The 21,786-nt window shown below is 37.3% G+C and overlaps 1 protein-coding gene and 1 long non-coding RNA gene across 2 annotated transcripts; both read right to left on the bottom strand.

Moving 5' to 3' along the window:
• Window positions 1-303: 303 nt before the first annotated feature.
• LOC138705601 (uncharacterized) lies at window positions 304-12,953 on the bottom strand. The gene is made up of 4 exons (XM_069834202.1): window positions 12,830-12,953; window positions 9,363-9,421; window positions 4,307-4,586; window positions 304-475 (listed from the first exon to the last, which is right to left on the bottom strand). The coding sequence occupies exons 1-3, from the start codon at window positions 12,951-12,953 to the stop codon at window positions 4,425-4,427; spliced, it is 345 nt and encodes a 114-aa protein (XP_069690303.1). The 3' UTR covers window positions 304-475; window positions 4,307-4,424.
• Window positions 12,954-13,081: 128 nt separating this feature from the next.
• On the bottom strand, window positions 13,082-18,363 carry LOC138705680 (uncharacterized). The gene is made up of 4 exons (XR_011333728.1): window positions 18,303-18,363; window positions 16,844-16,928; window positions 15,982-16,043; window positions 13,082-13,117 (listed from the first exon to the last, which is right to left on the bottom strand). It is a non-coding gene; the product is annotated as an uncharacterized lncRNA (long non-coding RNA).
• Window positions 18,364-21,786: the final 3,423 nt, after the last annotated feature.

Genomic DNA, 21,786 nt, shown 5'->3' with positions numbered 1-21,786 from the left:
GCAGACCAAGGGAGTTTTGTAAGTTGTTTCCCTATAGTAGTCTACTCTGAATCACCAACTTACCTTGCACATTTGAAAACTAGCTTCCTGATTAGAAAGGGGGATGGGACATTGACAATGAGTTTATGAAGAAGCAAGTCACTCGCGTTCCATCTGTTTTTGCGTTTTTCTTTTATAAACAAAAGACCACATTGTTCAGCGAGACTGTTTCTTTTTTATATAAATCTTGGCGTGAATGAATTAACAGAAGTACTGCATATTTTGGAGTAGGAGAGGTTTCATTCAAATAAAACAGTGCGACACTAAGGAGCAACAAATTGAATGTTTTTATTAGTACATAAAAGTCCAGCAATATTTTGATTACACTCTGTTGAATATTTATTTTATCAGGTTCCAAACATTATATTTCCATGTTTATACAGAAGATCGTGGTCAGGTGTTGTCAACACTATTTCTTCCCGGTGCTTTCAATTTCCTGTTGAAGAATGTTGACAAGAAAATGTAAATGTTGAAGGAAAACACAAATTAATTTTGAAATAGCTACAGATGTGGCCAAATTGTTACAGTGAAATATATTTTTAATTTAACATCTTGTTGTAAACATTTTATACTACATACCTCAAAATTGGAATACATGTACATTATGTACCATAACTTAGACTTAGACTATTAGGGGTGCTATTCATAGACATTTCGCAGCACGCGCTACGAGCGTACTAAGCTAGCCCCGGCTATCCACTAGTTACTTGTACAGAATTCAAATCATATCCTATCGCTAACACTGGTTTATGAATACGAAAAACGCTGATCATCCACTGGAAGCCCGCGCTAAAAATGTCTATGGATACGGCCCTTAGTGTCTTCATTCCTTTCAGCATGTTTTCAACATACTTTTTATTTCATTATTCTACCAGACATTTTTCAAGATTTTCTGCCATGAGGCTCCTGTGATTAGGAAGATCACTTAATCTTACCGTTGTCTCAGAGTTATATTTATCGAGTAAATGGATGAAGCTTGCAATATTGTAAAATTACTGTGACTTTATAAATAATTATTTAAGAGTATAAACTGCTAAGAATAGATTAGTTCACAATACTCTAATATGTTTATTTTGTGTCAAATAGTTAACTAATATCTAAAGTAATGAAGTGCACAAGTAAAATTGAATAGGACATTTTATTCTATTGTAGTCAGATGATATAATACATCAAAGGTACTGTATATTTATTTAGTTTACCACAAATATATTGTTTCCTGTAATAGTTTGGCCACATCTGTATATACATTATTAGTTATCATACATGGTTTATGGTTATATTTTATATTAGCGCCAAAATGTTGTTAATATTAAAACAGCGATTAGATTTTTTATTTAAAATTATGTTATTAATTATTAAATATACATTATTTTAAAGTATTACAGAATATTAAGTAAAATGAATATTAATAAATCTAAATGAATATACCCCTTAGGTCAAAAGAAATTCTCCTTAATTCTAAGAATTGCAGCAAGGTTTGATTCTTGTATATGTTACTAGAATTCCTAATAGTTGTCACTGTTAAATTATCGATACGTATGGTGTAATCAATCGATAAAAAAATTAAAATTGAAGTTTGTAATTCATGCATATCAGTCTTGCTTTATCGATGGGGAGTGTGATGGCGTATTATGTTTGACTTTAGAGTGCTGCTTAACCCTTTGAGCGGACCAAACATGGCGACCGATTATGCTAGATAATGGTTTATATTAAAAGAACTTCGAACGAAGAGATTTTATACGAACTTACAGCTCATGCATCTTGTCAAGACACTCGCGATGCACAGTAGAGGAACAACGTTTCTGTGAAGGGGGTAGAAGTAGAAGGGAAGGACGAGCGTGTGTCTACGGAGTTCAAGGCAAAGGCTAACCCATTCCCCTATAACTCGTAAGTAGACTCATCCGATCTCGTACGCAGCTCTGTAGGAAGAGTGGGGGAATGTCTGGACATAATGTATGAGCTGTAATTACGTAATTCTCGTCGAGACTCAAGTTCTAGATTCCGATTGCATTGGAACACATTGCTTATTGACTCTATCTTAAATAATATTATGATTAATTTAAATTTCGATCATGTATGACGACATTGTACATGATAAATTTACAGCATGGGAGATATTCGACGGCTGCAGCTCTATGAATTGTTGTTGTCCTATTGTTTTGGTTACTATGGTTCTCAAGTTTGTATATCTAGTCTGAATAATGTAGGCTACATGTTTTCGTTTACTGTGTTATTTTTTCCTGAAGTGCGTGAGTTTCGAGTTTAAATGAAACGTAAGTTTAGAACTTAAGTTGTAATTGTGTCGTACTTAATATTTTCTTTCTTCTGACCCCAGTCTAAATTTCGTACACTTGACTCTGGATAAAACAGCTTAGGATGTTGAAGTAGTGTCTGTAGACACTGAATGACATTGAAATTACAAATATAGACATATTACAGTTGGATGTAATATTGAGGATATACTTCTGTTGCTGAAAAGTGTTAGGTACTCTTTATGTTCTGAAACATAAAATCAACCTCCAACAATCTTGAAATACCGGTACGTTAAATTATAGTAATCAAACTGAATTAGGTACTGATCCATTTCTTGTGCACTTGTTATATTACATTTAAGTTAATTTAAACTGAGATGAAAATCATATTATGATCTCCATTTTTTTCATTCCTGTTTGAAACAGTTTCGATGGAAGAGTAAAATATAACATCATTTTATCATTAATAATTAAATTTTTTTAGTAATTATCTCAAATCTACCTTCCCGTCTTTTACTCGTTGTCGTACAATGCAGAAATAACATAGAACTTTAAATGGGACTACACGTAAAATGATAAATTTCTTACGATGTAACTTCCATTACAATATGTTACTGTTCTGTATTTATTGGAGATTGTTTGATGGACTTGCATGTTATTGGTTATTCAGGAGAAGACGAGAGGAAGGAATGTGACCTTGACTGTTTATTTACGCAATATTTATTATTGTAATTATTAATTAGTTTTATGCTCGACCATGCCGAAATGTAGTAATTATACACCTGGTAGCAGTCCTTCAATGCATGTCATTAAAGTACACCTACTCATTAAAGTACAGGTGTTCAGCCAATGACAAGTCAGCTTTGTACCGTTATAAAACCTCAGCCAATGACAAATCAGCTTTGTACCGTTATAAAACCGCAAGTATCGATTATTCTCGGATATGCACTCGAAAGAGAATTAGCGAAAAGTCACGGAGGCTGGAAATCCAATACTGTTGCAGAAGGTTATGTTCTGTTACTATAATAATTAGAGTTAATTGTAAGTAATATTCAAATAAATTCAATTTGTCATCTCGTTTTTCAATTCTAAATCAATTTTCAGGTTATATCAGAGTAATGTTCATCTTATTCTGTGCCAAGGTCAATGAAATTCGGCCTCGGAAAAAATCAATACTTTCGCGTCTGCGCACATCTCACAATTCAGGTCAGTTCGCACATAACCATAATTTTGAATACTTTCAAGTTAGAAATATGGTCGAGCATAAAAAGTCGTATGAAACTTGCCTATAATGGTAATTAAGACGCTCGTATGAAAATTATGAAACTCGCTTGTGCTCGTTTCATAAACAATCATACTTGCGTCTTAATTACAACTATTATAGGCTTGTTGCATTATGTACTATTATAACAGTATAATGAATTATTATTAGCGTTTGGAATTTTTCTATATATTCACGATTTTATTCATCCTAATTATATTAGTTACTCTCTTCCTTTTGTCATATTCTTTCTCCTTCAAATTAATTTTATTCGAGCTTCTGAATCCAACATATAAATAGTGAATATCAGTGTTATTATTATTGTTATTAGGCTATTATTATCATTACCATTATTTGTCATTATTATTTTGATCATTAACTTCATTAATAAAATGTATTCCAACATAATATGATTAGTGGGTGTTATTACTATTATTATTATTATTATTATTATTATTATTATTATTATTATTATTATTATTTTGATCATCAACACATTCATAACCTAATAAAACATTAACACATTTCTCAGTATAGAGGTGCCATAAGATGAGAATATCTCTGTAATACTATAAGTTGATGATGATGGTGAATATTTTATTATTATTATTATTATTATTATTATTATTATTATTATTATTATTATTATTTAATAATAGGGAATATTTCTGGCATGACATTTCTGTTGCTTTAGAATTGCTGTATTTACTAAACCATATCAATTTAAAGGCAATAGAATATTTGCTGACATTACTTTATAAGTATGTAGAAAATTGAGATTGCCTCAAGCAACATGGTTAGAAATATTAATTCCAGTGCGTTGAATAAGAGCTCCATTTATAACGAAGCCAAGAGTCTGGTCGGGTTTGTCTTCATCCTGACAGCGCGGCAGCGACCACCTCTCGGACCTCGTTCAGGATGTTGAGCACGGCGAGCACGGTCGAACCCATGTCTTTCAGGAAGCTCGTTATCATCTCCCGGATCGTGCCGCCTTCTTCCTCCACTTCCTCCTCCAACCGTCCGAACATCTCCGGCTGTGAACCACCAGTAGCCATCTTGATCTATCTTTTTATACGGGCAACCTATCATCTTCTCTCAAAACCATTCCACCTCGACGAGAAACACTGCTTGATATGATGATTTACTCTCGTCTTATTTAAGGCTGAACGTGAGTAAACAAACCCTCTAGTCCTTATAGATAAGATAGGCATTAGGCCTATGGTGTTATTTATTTCGTATATTGCGGAATCTGCTCAACGCGGAAACGAAAAACAATATTTCTAGTCTTTATCGAAAAATACTTGTGTAAAGCGGAAGAAGCACTAAAAACGGATGTAGCCCATACTATATTTTTGTACACATTTTCTTTTATTGTTGGGTTTTAGAATTATTGTCAGTCAGTGAGTTACTGTTCTTACAAACAGCTTTCTACTGCAAGAAAACAAAGAAGAAGGCACAGTATCTTGTCTGCTGTATCCAGAGAGATAGCAGTTAAGGAAATTGTCAACGATATTCCTACCGATAACGACGCTACTATGGTTCTATCTCAGAAAATCACGAAAGAGAATTATGAAAAATGTAGGTAAATAATTCGATCTTTTACAAGGCATCTATTAGAACTGCTAAGTCTCATTGTGTTAATGTACAACGAAGGAAGAGGGGATAAAAGTTTCCAATTCGTGAGTAAAAGTTATTTGCTAAAACTATGCAATAGATCCTCACCGAAAGATTTTAAGTATGCAGATATATTGAAATATAATAATAATAATAATAATAATAATAATAATAATAATAATAATAATAATAATAATAATAATAATACATCTTTGGCTCCGTGAAATAATTCTGAAGTTGACTTCGTCATTATTTGATTCTTTAAGGTATTCTTTGCTTAAAAGTAAATCCATGGCGCTACAGCCCTGAAGGGCCAAGACCGACCAGCCGGCTGCTGGCCTCACGTCCACATGCCGAAGCAGAGGTGGACGATCATTCAACCAGTATGGATGTATCGTGTGGTTAGCACGATGATCCCCCCAGCCGTTATAGCTGGTTTGCGAAACCGGATTTTCGCTACCTATCGTAGCTCCCCAAGTGCATCACGATGCTGGGTGGGCACCGGTACACTCGCCGAAATTTCATGAGAAAATTTCTTCCCCATGAGAACTCGAACCAGCGCGCATTCCGTAACGCGAGTCCTAGGCAGGATGCCATAGACCGCGACGCCACGGCGCTGGACTAATGTTTACTTAGTTATACATAATTACTACATACTGTTTCTATATGGCCTACGTAGGCCTATGTTTAACTTCTTGTTCTATAATAATGTTCTTTACAATTTCTGTGGTCTTGTATATTTCAAACAGTTTATCTACTTCTGATATGTTATTCTATTATATATTTTCGTCTTTTATTTTAAGAAACTTCCATTTTATTTTGATAATAAAATCTCTGCTGTTAATTTTTATTAAAGGCTGTTAAACTGAGACATTACCATCATGATCACCATCAAGTTTGAGTGTTAGGTCTTTAGATATGATCCGTCTCCAAACAATTAAAAAAATATGTCGCACTCTTCTACTGAATATTCCAAATAATCGTTCCCTTCTTGGCATCCAGTAATATTATAAAGCAGAGGTCTCCAAAACGCGTATAGTCATTCGTGATCCCGATGCTGCCCGCAGAACACAGTGTGCTGTAAGGCTGTTGAAGTGGGGAGAGACTCGTACCTCTACAGATGGGAGCGGTCAGTGAGGGATTGCGGCAACGATCTCCCTTATGTTTACAAATAATAACACCGAAAAGATATGAAATATCTTACGTTTGTATATTATTTTGACATACTAGGAAACTTCTACTTTTGATTGGGAAATATTCAATAATGTAATAATTTATTTCGTATTACATCTAGAAGGCATTCTGTATGCACGGTTTTACAAATGCTCATTCTGTAAAGGGCTTCATTGATTTTCCAATATTCCAAGTTAGAACACAGCTAGAAAGAAGTTTTTTTTGTTTAAGAATGAGGATACGTGTGTGATTTGTGTTTGTATTTTCTTGTTTCAAATTTATCAAAATATTTGTATGTATTTCACCTAAAATGAGACGAAAACTGTAAGTATATCTTGCGAAACTGAGTGTAAACGTATCGTAATATACTTATTATTCTATATAACCAACAGTTATACAGACGTCCCAAAATAAATTATTTTCACATGTTGAATTTTAACACACTCTTAAGATTTTTCGAACAACTTAAACTTTTCATATTCTTCCCACTAACACGAAAATATATTTCTCTTCCCTTTCATCCTTGAATGTACTACGTCTATGATTAGAAGACATTGTGAAACGGTCGAACACTCCGACCAATACAGTGATAATGACAGTCCACCACTGCTCTTCATTTGCGCATAAACATTGAGTACAGTACAGGTGGGGATGGGTGAGGCGGAGCGCGCTCATTACTTACTGGCTTCAGTTCCGTTCAGGGGCTTACTAGCGAGTAGGCTTTTGGAGACGTCTCTTATAAAGGGTTATTGTTACTAACTTGTTAAGCACTTGCTTCGGTATTGTGCATTTGTACGAGAAAATGAAATATTCATCATATTATTTGTTATTCAGAAGTAAAACTACTGGATTTTCATCATAGGGCTATAGTATGTTGCATACAGAGTATTCCTATGTAAAGTGTATTAACTTCACGCTCTGTTTCTAGAACATACCTGCAAAACAGGTGTTTTGAAGAGCATAAAGATGCTATTAAGCTATGATCTCCATTTGTTGTAAAATCATCTAATTTAATATTGTTTCATATGAAAAATATTTTAACAATATAACTGATTCAGTTTATTTTAAGTTAACATTGCGAGTTGTTTTAATGAATGATTTCCAACATTACGTTGTCTCTTCTGCATGCTCAAAATGTTTAAATAAGAAATAAATATGCTATACACTCGTATTCTCTCCCTCTCTCTCTCTCATTCACTATGCTTCCATATAAATATATAAATATTCCATTTAGGAGACTCGCGTTCGATGCACCATCTGGTCGTGATAGAATTTGTGGCGAACAAACAGACGTTGCAGAGGAATTTTCTAGGGGCACTCCCGTTTTCCTCTTTCATTCCACCAATACTCTCCATCTTCATATTTATTTCGTCGATCGTCCTTCAATAGTTAAAAATATGCCTGTGGTGAATCCTTGGAGGTAGTAAGGTCCTTGATGCTGATATAGGATTTAATGACTAATAAAACCTGGCCCTGGGTTTTATCAGATACATAGTTGGAACCGGGCTGTCAGGACTCAGGCAGGATGGCCCTTCTGTCAGCATCGAGTTTATGAATGCCACCCAGACCATCTATCAAATTTTGAAAAATAATCGCATATATAAGCCGCACAATGGGCCATTGTGAACCTGTGCGTGTATCCGTCTTGGGTCCATCCTCGAAAAGCCAAGCCAAGCCAAGCCAAGCCAAGCCAAGCCAAGCCAAGCCAAGCCAAGCCAAGCCAAGCCAAGCCAAGCCAAGCAGAGTCACTGATTATGTTACAATGCTGGCTGGCAACGCCGGGAACTTTGGTGTGAAAGGATAATGCCGGAGAATTGATGTAGCGATATCATTGGAAACAGTAATATCTCGAGTGAACCTAGGCCTACTCTAACACAATAAATTTCCACTATACATTTCACCTAGACACATCGAGATTTGAACACGAGCGGCCAATCTGGAAGTCTGAAGTTTTAAATTCTACATACATGAGATCCAACGAGTCGTGGAGTTCCAAGCCGTGCACACAAGGTCATGAATGTTGTGGAAATGTGTGAGAGGAATCCCACCAGCAGTCCATAGCTTAGTTCGGTGGGATGAGGATGAATAAAAAAAAGTGAAATGGTTTTACTGCAGCTCAGAGAAATTTTATTGTCGAAGATTTAGTGAGAAAAGTCACAAGAAACTGAAACAACGTTTCAGACTATAGTACCCAGAAACACGAGTTTCTTCAAATCCTAGGCCTATGTTTATAAACGTCTTCATAAGTGGTGGAGATGTTAGAAATTTGTGTGTAGATTAATAAAGAACTGTTGTATGTAAATAAAAAAACTTGCGGACGAAATGGTTCATGACATTCGAGTGCGCTTGAAATTGTGTCCCAAAAATCTATCGAAGTTGAGGGTAATCACTTTGAACAATACATTTAAATTAGATCTAAGAAGGTCTAATATCATGTTTCATTTATTTATTAATTCATTTAACATATTCCTTTTTAATTCAATAGACCTATTTGGCTTATTTATTAATTTAACATAATAGACAAGCAGTGCCAAACCGAACTGCTGACGGCAGACTCCACTTTTCGTTGGACCTCCCTGTACTATTCAGATTATTCTCTTAGTAATCCTCAGGGATATTGAAGCCATTATAATGATTAAAAGATTATTCCTTTAAAGCCCTACCTTAAACTACTGCTTATTGACGGCCAAGAAAACTACCGCCAATCACCGAACTTCCGCGTAGAACTTGAGAGATTCTGAAATTTTGTATGGATCAGTCATAGGATATAATAATGCTCTTTGCTTATAAATATTCTATAAGTAATAAGAAATATGAAATCGAATAAAATTATTTGAATAATTTCAAAACACTTCATAAATTCATAGCCACCTTATGAAATCTTTTTTATTGGTCATTTTATGCTGCAAATTTTGCAGATACCAGAAAAATCCTTTGTGGATTAAATTCTCTTACATATTTAAATGAAAGCCTTGAATGAATTATTTATTAGAGTTTTGAAATATTATTTCCTTTATGCTCACCTCAGTCATCAGGCATTTGGAGAAACGATACGCTCGTTCACATGGATTCGTCTCGCCAGCTGTAAATGAATATATAGTTGATCATAATTACTATAACTATTACAATTGACATGATATATGGTATATGGTTTATTCTCACTCTAAATCCTGGTCCTGCTGGCCCTTCACATTTTAGTATTCGGGCCAGCAGTCCCGTTCATACACTATTTACAACTTATACACTATCCGATATTAATGACCGACACCTATTCATCATTCCATTGTTCATCCACTATGTCTTTCATGTTCGTTCACCACACTTACTATATTTCTGCGTTTATTAACTATTCCTTCTTTCGTTCTAATCCTACCTTCTACTATTTCCTATTCATAATAAAAACATACCAATTTCTTTTACTACTCCGCATTCTCACAGACCCTACTTATTTACAATTACACTACAATCATTTTACTGTACTATAGTCTTAGCTAGGCCTACACCCTATTATTTACTTTACATCTATCTATATTACTTCTTTGTCCTACTGATAACCTATCTAGTCTAATCCTACTTTTAGCTGCTCTACTCTTACTATCTTTACAGTTCGTCCTACTCATTAAATAAACTCATCATAACTATTACAATTAATTATTGTAATTCTCTGAAACAAGAACTTAACTACAAAATCTTGAATGTGATATACAGAGCATCAAACATTTTAGATCTCGTATAACAACATCGCGCGGAACGACATTCAAATGTTTCTAGATGGTGCTGTATTTGTTGGAGGGGAAGTAATATTTTCTCAGGAGGGAAATGTATTATTAAATATTCGATATTTATGCTGGAAACGGAAAAATGACGTAACGTACGTTATGTTGTTATTCCAGAGGACGCCTCAATTACTACAAATATTAGCTTATCTCTACATGAATTGAACAATCTGATCATCTAGCATTATCTACTGTATTGACGTGTTACTGTATCAGGTGTCCGCCGGTTAGGTTGATCAGAAACAGCTGAAACTAGTTTCCCGGTGTGGTCAAAGTCGGTCGCCGTGAGTTGAGCTAGCTGATAAAAGCTAGCACGCAGTTGAGTTGTGAGTGTCGATTATTTTTATGACACAGTTGGGTCAGTGTGTTGAAGAAATATCCAGGCGTGTGAATCAAGTCATGGTTAGGAAAGTGGAAAGTGAAAATTCCCGCAATGAAATTGCAATAAAAATGTCCTATTCTCACCTTACAAAATAATAAGTTATTGACGAACGAAATAAAAGGTTTGGAAGTGGACAATCAGAAGGTGCTGATTGTGTTGTATTGCTAAACAAATTATGATTGAATGTGTTTAAATTTTTTGATTCCAGTAACTTGTATTTATTAGCTATCCAATAAACATATTTTAGTACTGTTCAGTTCATAATATTTCTGTACTTATTATTTGATGATGTAGTAATTGAGTCCGAAGAAATGTTTTAATCTAATGGTTTGTTGTTATGATTTATTTAAATTGGGATACTATGTTCCTGAATAGAATAAAAAAAAATTAAGGGAACTGTCAGCAAATAAACATAAGAGTCAATGGTAAAGAAGTTCATACAAAATTACTAGTTTCTAGGCAAAGACGCCAGTAAGGAGGAACATTTTAAACAGGAAATACACATGAAATACGTATAAATGAATCATGGATGTAGGACTTTCCATAAATACTAAGGTTAATAATAATAATAATAATAATAATAATAATAATAATAATAATAATAATAATAATAATAATAATAATAATGTGAAAGCTGGATCCTAAACAAGTGCGACAAAAGGAAATTAGACGGTTTTGAACTCTGGACCTCCTGAAGGTCACTGGGTAAGTTATATAATGGACGGAAAAGATAACGAATAAATCCATATTAGAGGAGGTACAACCTGAGAAATCTTAAGTGGCATAAGTCACAAAACCAAAATTTCAATACTTCGGGAACTAATGAGAAGACAGTATTCTCTGGAGAAAGATCGGATGCTGGGCCACACAGATGGCAGCAGAAAACGAAACAGATGTACGAGTTGGATGAAGGAACTTCGAGCAACTATGGCGTGGAGAGATTTCCTAGAGGCAAAGCAAGACAGGACGGCATAATAACAACAACAACAATAATAATAATAATAATAATAATAATAATAATAATAATAATAATAATAATAATAAACCATCATCATCATCGTCCGTGGCGCTACAATAAATTTAAGCATATTGCTGGACTCCTGCAGATTTAAAATAACCGAGACGCTGAAGACTAGGAAGCAATTAATGAATGAGAAAAAGGGATGGCAAGACGCGAACCACCTTAGTAAGAAAATCCACAGAATCACCAGAAGTCGCACTCGACTCAATAGGATTACTACTACAACCGCTACCACTACCAAGACCACGACCACCACTACTGTCGCTGCTGTTGCTGCTACTACTGCTGCTACTACTACTACTACTACTGTTGCTGCTACTACTGTTGTTGCTACTGCTACTATTACTACTGTTCCTACTGCTACTACTATACTGTTGCTACTACTACTATTACTACTACTACTGTTGCTACTGCTACTACTATTGCTGTTGCTACTACTGTTGCTACTGCTACTACTACTACTATTGTTGCTACTACTACTACTGTTGCTGCTACTACTACTGTTGCTACTGCTACTACTACTGTTGCTACTACTAAAACTACTACTACTGTTGCTACTGCTACTACTACTGTTTCTACTGCTACTACTACTACTGTTGCTACTACTGCTGCTACTACTACTACCACTACTGTTGCTACTGCTACTGTTGCTACTACTGTTGCTACTGCTACTACTACTACTGTTGCTGCTACTACTGCTGCTATTACTACTACTGTTGCTACTGCTACTACTACTACTGTTGCTGCTACTACTACTGTTGCTACTGCTACTACTACTACTACTGTTGCTACTACTAAAACTACTACTACTACTGTTGCTGCTGCTGCTACTACTACTGTTGCTACTACTACCACCACTGCCACTACTGTTGCTGCTGTTACTAATGTTGCTGCTACTTCTACTACTACTGTTGCTGCTCCTACTGCTGCTACTACTACTACTACTACTACTACTATTACTGCTGCTGTTGCTTCTACTACTAGTACAGCTGCTATTGCTACTGTTGCTGCTACTACTATTGCTACTACTACTACTACTGTTGCTGCTAATACTTCTGTTGCTACTACTACTACTGTTGCTACTACTAATACTACTACTGTTGCTGCTACTACTACTGCTGCTGCTGTTTCTGTTGCTACTACTATTACTATTATAACATTTTTGTCTGTGATCCTTAAGACGACAGAGCAGTTAGTTTCATAAATTAGCTAATTTGAATTTAAAATAATGACATAGCTTCAAGAATATAACCGCATTAATTCCTAATCCTCCAAGGCATACGGATTATAGAGGAAGTATGTGCCACTCACCGTCTTTTACGATACACATATCCACGAACATCTCCAAGTCAGCCTGTTTTGTAACTGCGGGACTTTGATGAATCTTGAAAACGTCCTTTATTTTGTCTGCATGCAGCTGCCCATTTTTATCCATCTGTTTGAGAACATAAAATAAACCTCTGACACTTCCTTGAGGGTTCAGCACAATTAGTAATGAGCCTTACACCATAAATCGTAAAATTGGAAGAAACATAAATTGTTACATTTTAAGGAGAAACTTACCAGTTTAGTTTCCACGTACATGCAATGGACGAAGCACTGTAACAAACACAAAATCTGTTAGTAATATTTAAAAGCAGATTTAATACGCAAAAGTATAAATACATAGCAAGAAATAGTACAATATCTGGTCAACTGTAGTCGCTTTTGGCCTATAACTTCCATTGTTAGCCCATGGGAACGAGTCTATGCAATAAGAAAAACGATCAAGTAATTCCGTAACGCAAAATTGTTGAATTGCTCAATAATTTGAAATCAATCGAATGGATTCATTCCACTCACAAATCATAGCTAAAAACGAATATCGAATAAAAACTCAAGTAAGTTATTGGATAGCCACTTCATATTTAACAAGTCCAATACAGTCGAGAGTTCCTGCGGCAATAAACATCACTATATTTGGAGATTTGAGCACACTCAACAAGCTTATTCTCTCTCACTGTCCATTAATGCTATTTCGCATTTTTTCCGCCGGCCAAAAACGGCTAATTTTGGTGGTAGAACCTTCTACCTCAACGATTCTAATCCCGAGGTGGGAAACAATTTTTGTAAGAGGGAAAGAATGTTATTATTTTTTTTTCAAAATACTTTCAGTTAAAAAATGCTGGAATGTGGCATTTAAACGTTTTCCAACAGATAAGAGAAGTTTCATAGTAGAGAACCTAGAGAAATCGTTGGTTGTTTACAGCCACGTAATTATTATTTATTACGTGAATGACAAAAAAAGGTAAAAAATAAAGTTGGAAAGTTAGAAATGTACCAATTCAAATGTGTATGTAAAATGAGTAATAAATACATTTATAGAAAAAAAATATATTTAATGAAAATGATAATGACTTGATGCCAATTATTACTTTAACTTATTTTCATTTATATCATATTATTAAACAAAATTAAATTCTATATAGTGTATTTTTTACTGTATATATTTGACTTTTTAGCGCGTATTTCAACAGTTTGCTGCATAATTGCATGTATATTTTCAGGTTTTGTTTGATGCATACAGTTCCGTGGCCTAGTCACTAATATTAATCAACAGTGAAGGTAAATAGGCAAGCGTAAATCGGTTAAAATAATGTGTGAAGATGATGTTCGGACCTAGTGCTGTCATCTAGCGGTGAAAGAAGGAATAAAGAAACTATACTGTTTTCTGTTTTGCTCGGAGTTCACAGACTTCGTCCTGGATGATAGTGTATTTGAATTTTGCATGGAAACTTTCACGCGTATTTGTGGTTCGAACACTGGCATTTCTTCAGTCCGTAAAGCTGGTGTGGAAAATAAACCATCGGTGTGTGTCGATAGGCTCTTCCTATGTAAGTAAATTAATTTTGTGATGGAAAATATCGCAAGGAAATCTTTCTTTTTTGCATAGTGGAAGGAAGTGCTTGTTACTTTTTAGGTATGCGTTCGTAAAGTAAGAGGAACAAAAATCGTAACATCTTGTTTATTCGTGGACGGTTTCATTTAAAACCCATAAAATTCCGTTTTATTTACGCTTTTTAATAGAGAACAATTGAATTTTACGATGCTTTTTGTAGGAAGCTGTAGAATAGATTTACAATACATGCGGTTGTAATGTATGCATAAAAGCTAAGGTTCGAGAGTATTTCTAACGAGAAGTTTTATGAAATCTACTCCTTAATTGTAGTTAGAATTTGACTGACATCGCATCGTACTGAAGTAATGCCTAATGTGTACGCTTGCAAGGAATGTCTGTTATGTCTGATGTTAAAAGTAAATCCATGACCATGCTCTTTTGTTTAATTTTAATTGTTGGGTTACGCTTACGTCTTTTAAAATATCACAGGTTTGTTGGGTTTCGATAAAAACATTACGTTAGAACTTATTTGGCTGGAAAAATTTGAATAAAATAAAATAGAAGTTTTACTGTCAAATTGCTTTTGTTGTTTGATATTGTAGTCTAGTGTGCGATACGTAACACTCTACAAATTGTGGACTTATTTATATTAGAAAGAAATTTAGAGTATTAAATGTATGTTAATTATTGGTAGAGAAAAATTTAACAACCCCTTTATGTACCTGAATTTGTGGCGATTTCGTGTTTTTGAGACCCCGAAGAATTTATTTTCGTAGAAATCCAAAGATGATTCTGTGAGAAAGAATATTGTTAATATTCTTATTGTTGTTTTAATGTTATTTAATTTTAAATATGATCGAAGTAAAATGTAATATACGTATATACAGAGTGTTTCTAAATTAGACCGACAAACTTTGGGATTGAATAGATAACCTTCTTTCAGACAATTTTCGTTAAGGAACCCATGGGCTGCGACACTTCACTTTAGAGCAAGAAGGATTTATGTCATTACATGGTTCGATCGTAAGTGAAAAGTGAATAAACAAATCATTCATGTTACAGGCACAATTTATTGACCCAAACATATAGAAAAACACTAAGAAAACAAACGGAATGTAAAGAAAAATCACTCAGTTCAGTGTTAAATTAGAAGGATGGATCCAATGCTTTACTGTCTCATCACAACAAGTGCTGGTACAAGTCTATTTACTTCCAGACAAGCATTGCATCGATGTGCCATATTTTGTCGTACCCTTTCAAAGACGCCAGGCATTTCCCTGATTTCAGCTACTTCGCAGACAATGCGTGTTGGAAGATCTTCAGAGTTAATAGGGGTTTAATAAACCACAGGTAGTAATCAATTTGGTTAATACATGATCAGGAAATAAACAAACCGGATCGAAGAATGATACTGCTCTGACGGAGTAAACAAACTGTGTTGTAGCGTTAAACCCTTCTTGCACTGAAACTGAAGGTTCCGAGCCCATGGTTTTCTTGATGAAAAGTGTTTGAAAGGAGATTGTCTATCCGATCCAAAAGTTTGTCGGTCTAATTTAGAAACACCCTGTATATAGCTTTAACTTACCTTTGCAGATTCCACTGACTCGTCTGGGAAACTGCCGGTCAGGTTCAGTTGTATCAGATACTCTAAAAAACAAAATATGTTCATTACATATTATGCCAGGAGTGGCAGTTTTAGCGTCTGAATGAGATGAAGTTGATAATGTCTGCGAAATGCGTCCGGAGTCCAGCGCTTTTTAGTTTCAAAGTGCACTACAATTGTTACATACTCAGTTCACATATTATTATTTAATATAGAAGCTACTATTTCAGTTTTTCCCAGCATTAACGTCATTTTAATGCGTAGGTACTACAAAAACAAAATTTTCAATTCGAAGAATGAGGTGTTGGCAATTTTCTAACAACATGCGTCTTGTTAGGGTAAGAGTCTTAGGATAATCTTTACGTGCATAATAATTCATGGAGCTACAGCCCATGAAGGACCAAGACCGACCAGCCGGCTGCTGGCCTCACGGTCACATGCCGAAGCAAAAGTGGACGTTCATCCAACCAGAATGGAGGTATCGTGTGGTTAGCACGATGAGCTACCCAGCCGTTATAGCTGGTTTGCGTAACCGGATTTCGCTACCTATCGTAGCTCCCCAAGTGCATCACGATGCTGGGTGGGCACCGGTCCCATACACTGGCCGAAATTTCATGAGAAAATTTCTTCCCCATGAAGACTCGAACCAGCGCGCATTCCGTAACGCGAGTCCTAGGCGGGATGCCTTAGACCACGACGTCACGGCGCGGGACTCTTTACGTGCATATTATCGTGATAAAGAGATTAGCGATGTTTCTTTTTATTGTTACGTAGAAGTGTCCCGATATTGGTATCACCAAATTTCAACTGCGTTCCGTTGTAGATTGAAACTATTTTTACTTACCTGGATCTATAGGGTTGCTTTCATTACATTTCAGCATTAAATCCTTCAACTCCTTCATATCCTTTTCTTCATCAGTTACCGGTGCCTATAAAGAATGAAGTTCGTTAACGAAACTTTTGAACTACAGAAATATTATTTGAAAATGGGATGAAAGTTGTATAAAAATAAAGGCCAACGAGAAGTAACCCGTCTTCAACACTTCTCCGCCACAAATCAATAAACAGAAATATGAAATCTAACAAACATCCTCATGGCGGCAGATAAAAAAAGTTATTTTTTTCTTCCACCATGTTAATAATGTCAAAACAAGTGCTTACACAAATTTTGGCCACTCGAGCGCAATTACGAGGGCCCTCCAGAAAGCAAGTTTCCGTGGGACCGTTTACAGAAGGAAAATACAATTTCATGGAAAGATTTATTGGAACAGATACAGCAATTGTTGAGCTGTTTTTCAACATATTTCCCACCGGAATTGAGACATTTGTCATACCATGGGATCAACGTAAGCATCCCTGTGTTGAAGTTTGCCACGTGGGATAGGAATAAATGTGTAACAGTTGTCTGTATCTCTCTGTTGATTCCACCGTGTGACAGATATCTCAATTCCGATGGGGAATATGTTGAAAAATAGCTCAACAATTGCTGTATCTGTTCCAATAAATCTTTCCATGAAATTGTGTTTTCTTTCTGTAAACAGCCTCATGGAAGCTTACTTTCTAGACGGCCCTCGTAATTGTATAAGCATTTGTTTTGACATTATTAACATGGTGGAAGGAAAAAACTAGCTTTTTTATTTGCCCCCATGAGAATATTTGTTTGTAAGTTCTCTTGCTGAATCTGCAACATACCACAGCTGTTCAGAATGCAACAATTTTTAATTTAAATTATATGACAAGAAATATTACAGCATAACCGTAATAGTAGGCTACCTAGCAGCTTTCCGCCAAGAGGGCTAGCGTTGAATCACGACAGATCATGTTATCTGTAGCACATAGAGTAAAAGTGGATCAAGATTTATCCTCAAAGTATTTTGGTTGTCCCTGATATTTAACACGGCTTCATTATTACATAATCTTAATCATTTGTGAAAACTCTTGATGTAAATTAAAGCGAATGTTAAACTTTTATTTTTGTTTGTTTTCCCCTTTAGTTTAAAATTGTCGTCAAATTAACAAAACTATCCACCTCACAACATTGGTAATATTTATAACATAAGGGGTAACTTAGAATGCAAATAGTGAAAGATTTCCTTGTCCTTAGTCTGAAAGGAAGAGTAAACAAAGAAATGCAGTGATGATAGAATCTGCATGTCTGTAACCTAAACAGATGAAAAAATAAAAAAAACAAAGAAATCTGTGAATATATTTTAACATAATATCTCTTATCATTTATATAATAAAAGAAGAGACTAAAATTTCCATCCGTAAGCACAAAATATGCACGCCCTTGACCTACTTACAGAATTCACAGCCAGCAAGATTTGAGATGATGCCACAAGCAAGATCCACAGAAAGGTCATTTTGATAAATGTCGCTTCGATGAGAATCATCCAGTTTTATATGTTAATAATGACCTTCCATGCATGAATTGCTTAAATGTTTTCGGATGTCATTTGTTTCCATTTCTATTGAAATGCTGCTCTGTTTCAATAACAATATCCTTGTTATTACAGCTTCAATTTCGCTGCTTTCGATTCTTCCTGTGGAAAGAGATTCGGGCACGCAGCCAGTCTCGCCTTACGTAATAAAGGATATTTTATGTAACAGCGGGCATGTGCTCGTCGAATTTTCATTTTCCTACTATACCATTCTCTGTTAGAAAAGAAAATTTCAGCATCCCTGATATAATCAAATGCAGAATTTTTGAATACCTGTCTTTTGTCACGGTCCTTCTAGTTTTTCGCGTCTCGTCGTCCCGTTTCTTGTCTCACGTTGTCTCGCGCTGTCCCTTTTGTTGTCTCTCTTTGTTCCATTTTTCGTTTCACTCTGTCCCGTTCCTTGTTATGCTCTGTCCCGTTTCTTGTCTCGTCCTGCCCCGTTTCTTGTCTTGCCCTGCCCCGTTTCTTGTATCGCGCTATCCCATTTCGTATCTCGCACTGTGCCGAACTTGTCTTGCCTTGTGTCGCGCTGTCTCCTTTCTTATTTCGCCTTGTCCCCTTTCTTATCTCGCCTTGTCCCCTTTCTTATCTCGCCTTGTCCCCTTTCTTGTCTCGCGCTGTCTCCTTTCTTGTCTCGCGCTGTCTCCTTTCTTGTCTCGCCTTGTCCCCTTTCTTGTCTCGCCTTGTCCCCTTTCTTGTCTCGCCTTGTCCCCTTTCTTGTCTCGCGCTGTCTCCTTTCTTGTCTCGCGCTGTCTCCTTTCTTGTCTCGCGCTGTCTCCTTTCTTGTCTCGCGCTGTCTCCTTTCTTGTCTCGCGCTGTCTCCTTTCTTGTCTCGCGCTGTCTCCTTTCTTGCCTCGCGCTGTCTCCTTTCTTGTCTCGCGCTGTCTCCTTTCTTGTCTCGCGCTGTCTCCTTTCTTGTCTCGCGCTGTCTCCTTTCTTGTCTCGCGCTGTCTCCTTTCTTGTCTCGCCTTGTCCCCTTTCTTGTCTCGCGCTGTCTCCTTTCTTGTCTCGCGCTGTCCCCTTTCTTGTCTCGCGCTGTCTCCTTTCTTGTCTCGCGCTGTCTCCTTTCTTGTCTCGCGCTGTCTCCTTTCTTGTCTCGCGCTGTCTCCTTTCTTGTCTCGCGCTGTCTCCTTTCTCGTCTCGCGCTGTCCCCTTTCTTGTCTCGCCTTGTCCCCTTTCTTGTCTCGCGCTGTCCCCTTTCTTGTCTCGTGCTGTCTCCTTTCTTGTCTCGCGCTGTCTCCTTTCTTGTCTCGCACTGTCTCCTTTCTTGTCTCGCGCTGTCTCCTTTCTTGTCTGGCGCTGTCTCCTTTCTTGTCTCGCTCTGTCTCCTTTCTTGTCTCGCGCTGTCTCCTTTCTTGTCTCGCGCTGTCTCCTTTCTTGTCTCGCGCTGTCTCCTTTCTTGTCTCGCGCTGTCTCCTTTCTTGTCTCGCGCTGTCTCCTTTCTTGTCTCGCGCTGTCTCCTTTCTTGTCTCGCGCTGTCTCCTTTCTTGTCTCGCCTTGTCCCCTTTCTTGTCTCGCCTTGTCCCCTTTCTTGTCTCGCGCTGTCTCCTTTCTTGTCTCACGCTGTCCCCTTCCTTGTCTCGCGCTGTCCCCTTTCTTGTCTCGCGCTGTCTCCTTTCTTGTCTCGCGCTGTCTCCTTTCTTGTCTCGCGCTGTCTCCTTTCTTGTCTCGCCTTGTCCCCTTTCTTGTCTCGCCTTGTCCCCTTTCTTGTCTCGCGCTGTCTCCTTTCTTGTCTCACGCTGTCCCCTTCCTTGTCTCGCGCTGTCCCCTTTCTTGTCTCGCGCTGTCTCCTTTCTTGTCTCGCGCTGTCTCCTTTCTTGTCTCGCGCTGTCTCCTTTCTTGTCTCGCGCTGTCTCCTTTCTTGTCTCGCGCTGTCTCCTTTCTTGTCTCGCGCTGTCTCCTTTCTTGTCTCGCGCTGTCCCGTTTCTTGTCTCGCCTACCCCATTTCTTGTCTCGCCTACCCCATTTCTTGTCTCCTCGCTATCCCATTTCTTGTCTCGCACTGTGCCGTTTCTTGCCTCGCCTTGTGTCGCGCTGTCTCCTTTCTTATTTCGCCTTGTCTCCTTTCTTATTTCGCCTTGTCCCCTTTCTTATCTCGTCTTGTGCCCTTTCTTGTCTCGCGCTGTCTCCTTTCTTGTTTCGCGCTGTCTCCTTTGTTTCTCGCGCTGTCCCGTTTCTTGTCTTGCCCTGTCCCGTTTCTTGTCTCGCTATGTCCCATTTGTTGTCTCGCGCATCCTGTTTCTTGTAAAGCACTGTTTCATTTCATGTAAAGTGCTGTCCCGTTTCTTGTAACACGCTGCCCCGTTTCTTGTCTTACGCTGTCCTATTCCTTGTCTTACGCTCCTCACGTTTCTTGTCACGCGCTATCCTGTTTCTTGCTGGCTAAGTTTCGTCCCTTGTCGTACTTTTCCTCGTCTCTACTCGTTCCGTCTGTTGTTTCATTTGTTGTCTCTCTCTGTAAAGTCTAATGTCTCTCTTTGCCTCGTCTCTAATCTCGCTCTGTACCGTCTGTAGTCATTCTATGTTCCCTCTGTAGTCCCACTTTATCCCGTTCCTAGCCCTGTCTGTCCTGTCTGTAATCCCAATCTGTCCCATCCCTAGTCCCTCTCTGTTTCGTGTATAGTCCCGCTCTGTCCCATCTGTAGCCCTTCTCTGTTCCGTATGTTATAGTACCGATCTGTTCCACCTGTAGTAGTTCGCTCTGTTTCACCTGTAGTAGTTTCGCTCTGCCACGTCTGTAGTAGTCCTGGCTTGTCCCGCCTGTAGTCCCGCTCTGTCCCGTCTGTAGTAGACGTCCTGGCCTGTCCCACCTATAGTCCCACTCTTTCACGTCTGTAGTAGCTTCGCTCTGTTCCGTCTTTAGTCCCTCTCTGTTCCGTGTGTAGGCCTAGTCCCGCTCTGTCCCATTTAAAGTACCGATCTGTCCCGCCTGTAGTAGTTCCCTCTGTTCCGCCTGTAGTAGTTTCGCTCTGCCCCGTCTATAGTAGGTCTAGTCCTGGCCTGTCCCGCCTGTAATCCCGCTCTGTCCCGTCTGTAGTAGTCCTGCCTGTATCGCCTGTAGTCTCGCTCTGTCACGTCTGTAGTAGTTTCGCTCTGCCCCGTCTCTCTTCTGAAATATTCATACTATTTTGTGAACATGTTGTTCAGGAAATGAACAGAATAACAAACTGATGAACTAGATTTGGTTCTCATTCTTAAATCTAATTCATAAGATAAAATATAAAAAAACACTCTATTTTCAGTTGCATACCGTTGATCCTGTAACAGTGAAACGTTTCTGAAAATAGATTTCATTACAATATTACTGTAGTTGGATTTATTAAACACTCCATAATTGAATATAGTT

This window comes from Periplaneta americana, chromosome 9 (genome assembly GCF_040183065.1).
Source record: "Periplaneta americana isolate PAMFEO1 chromosome 9, P.americana_PAMFEO1_priV1, whole genome shotgun sequence".
NCBI classification, from domain to species: domain Eukaryota; kingdom Metazoa; phylum Arthropoda; class Insecta; order Blattodea; family Blattidae; genus Periplaneta; species Periplaneta americana.
This window is presented reverse-complemented; position numbering and strand designations above follow the sequence as displayed.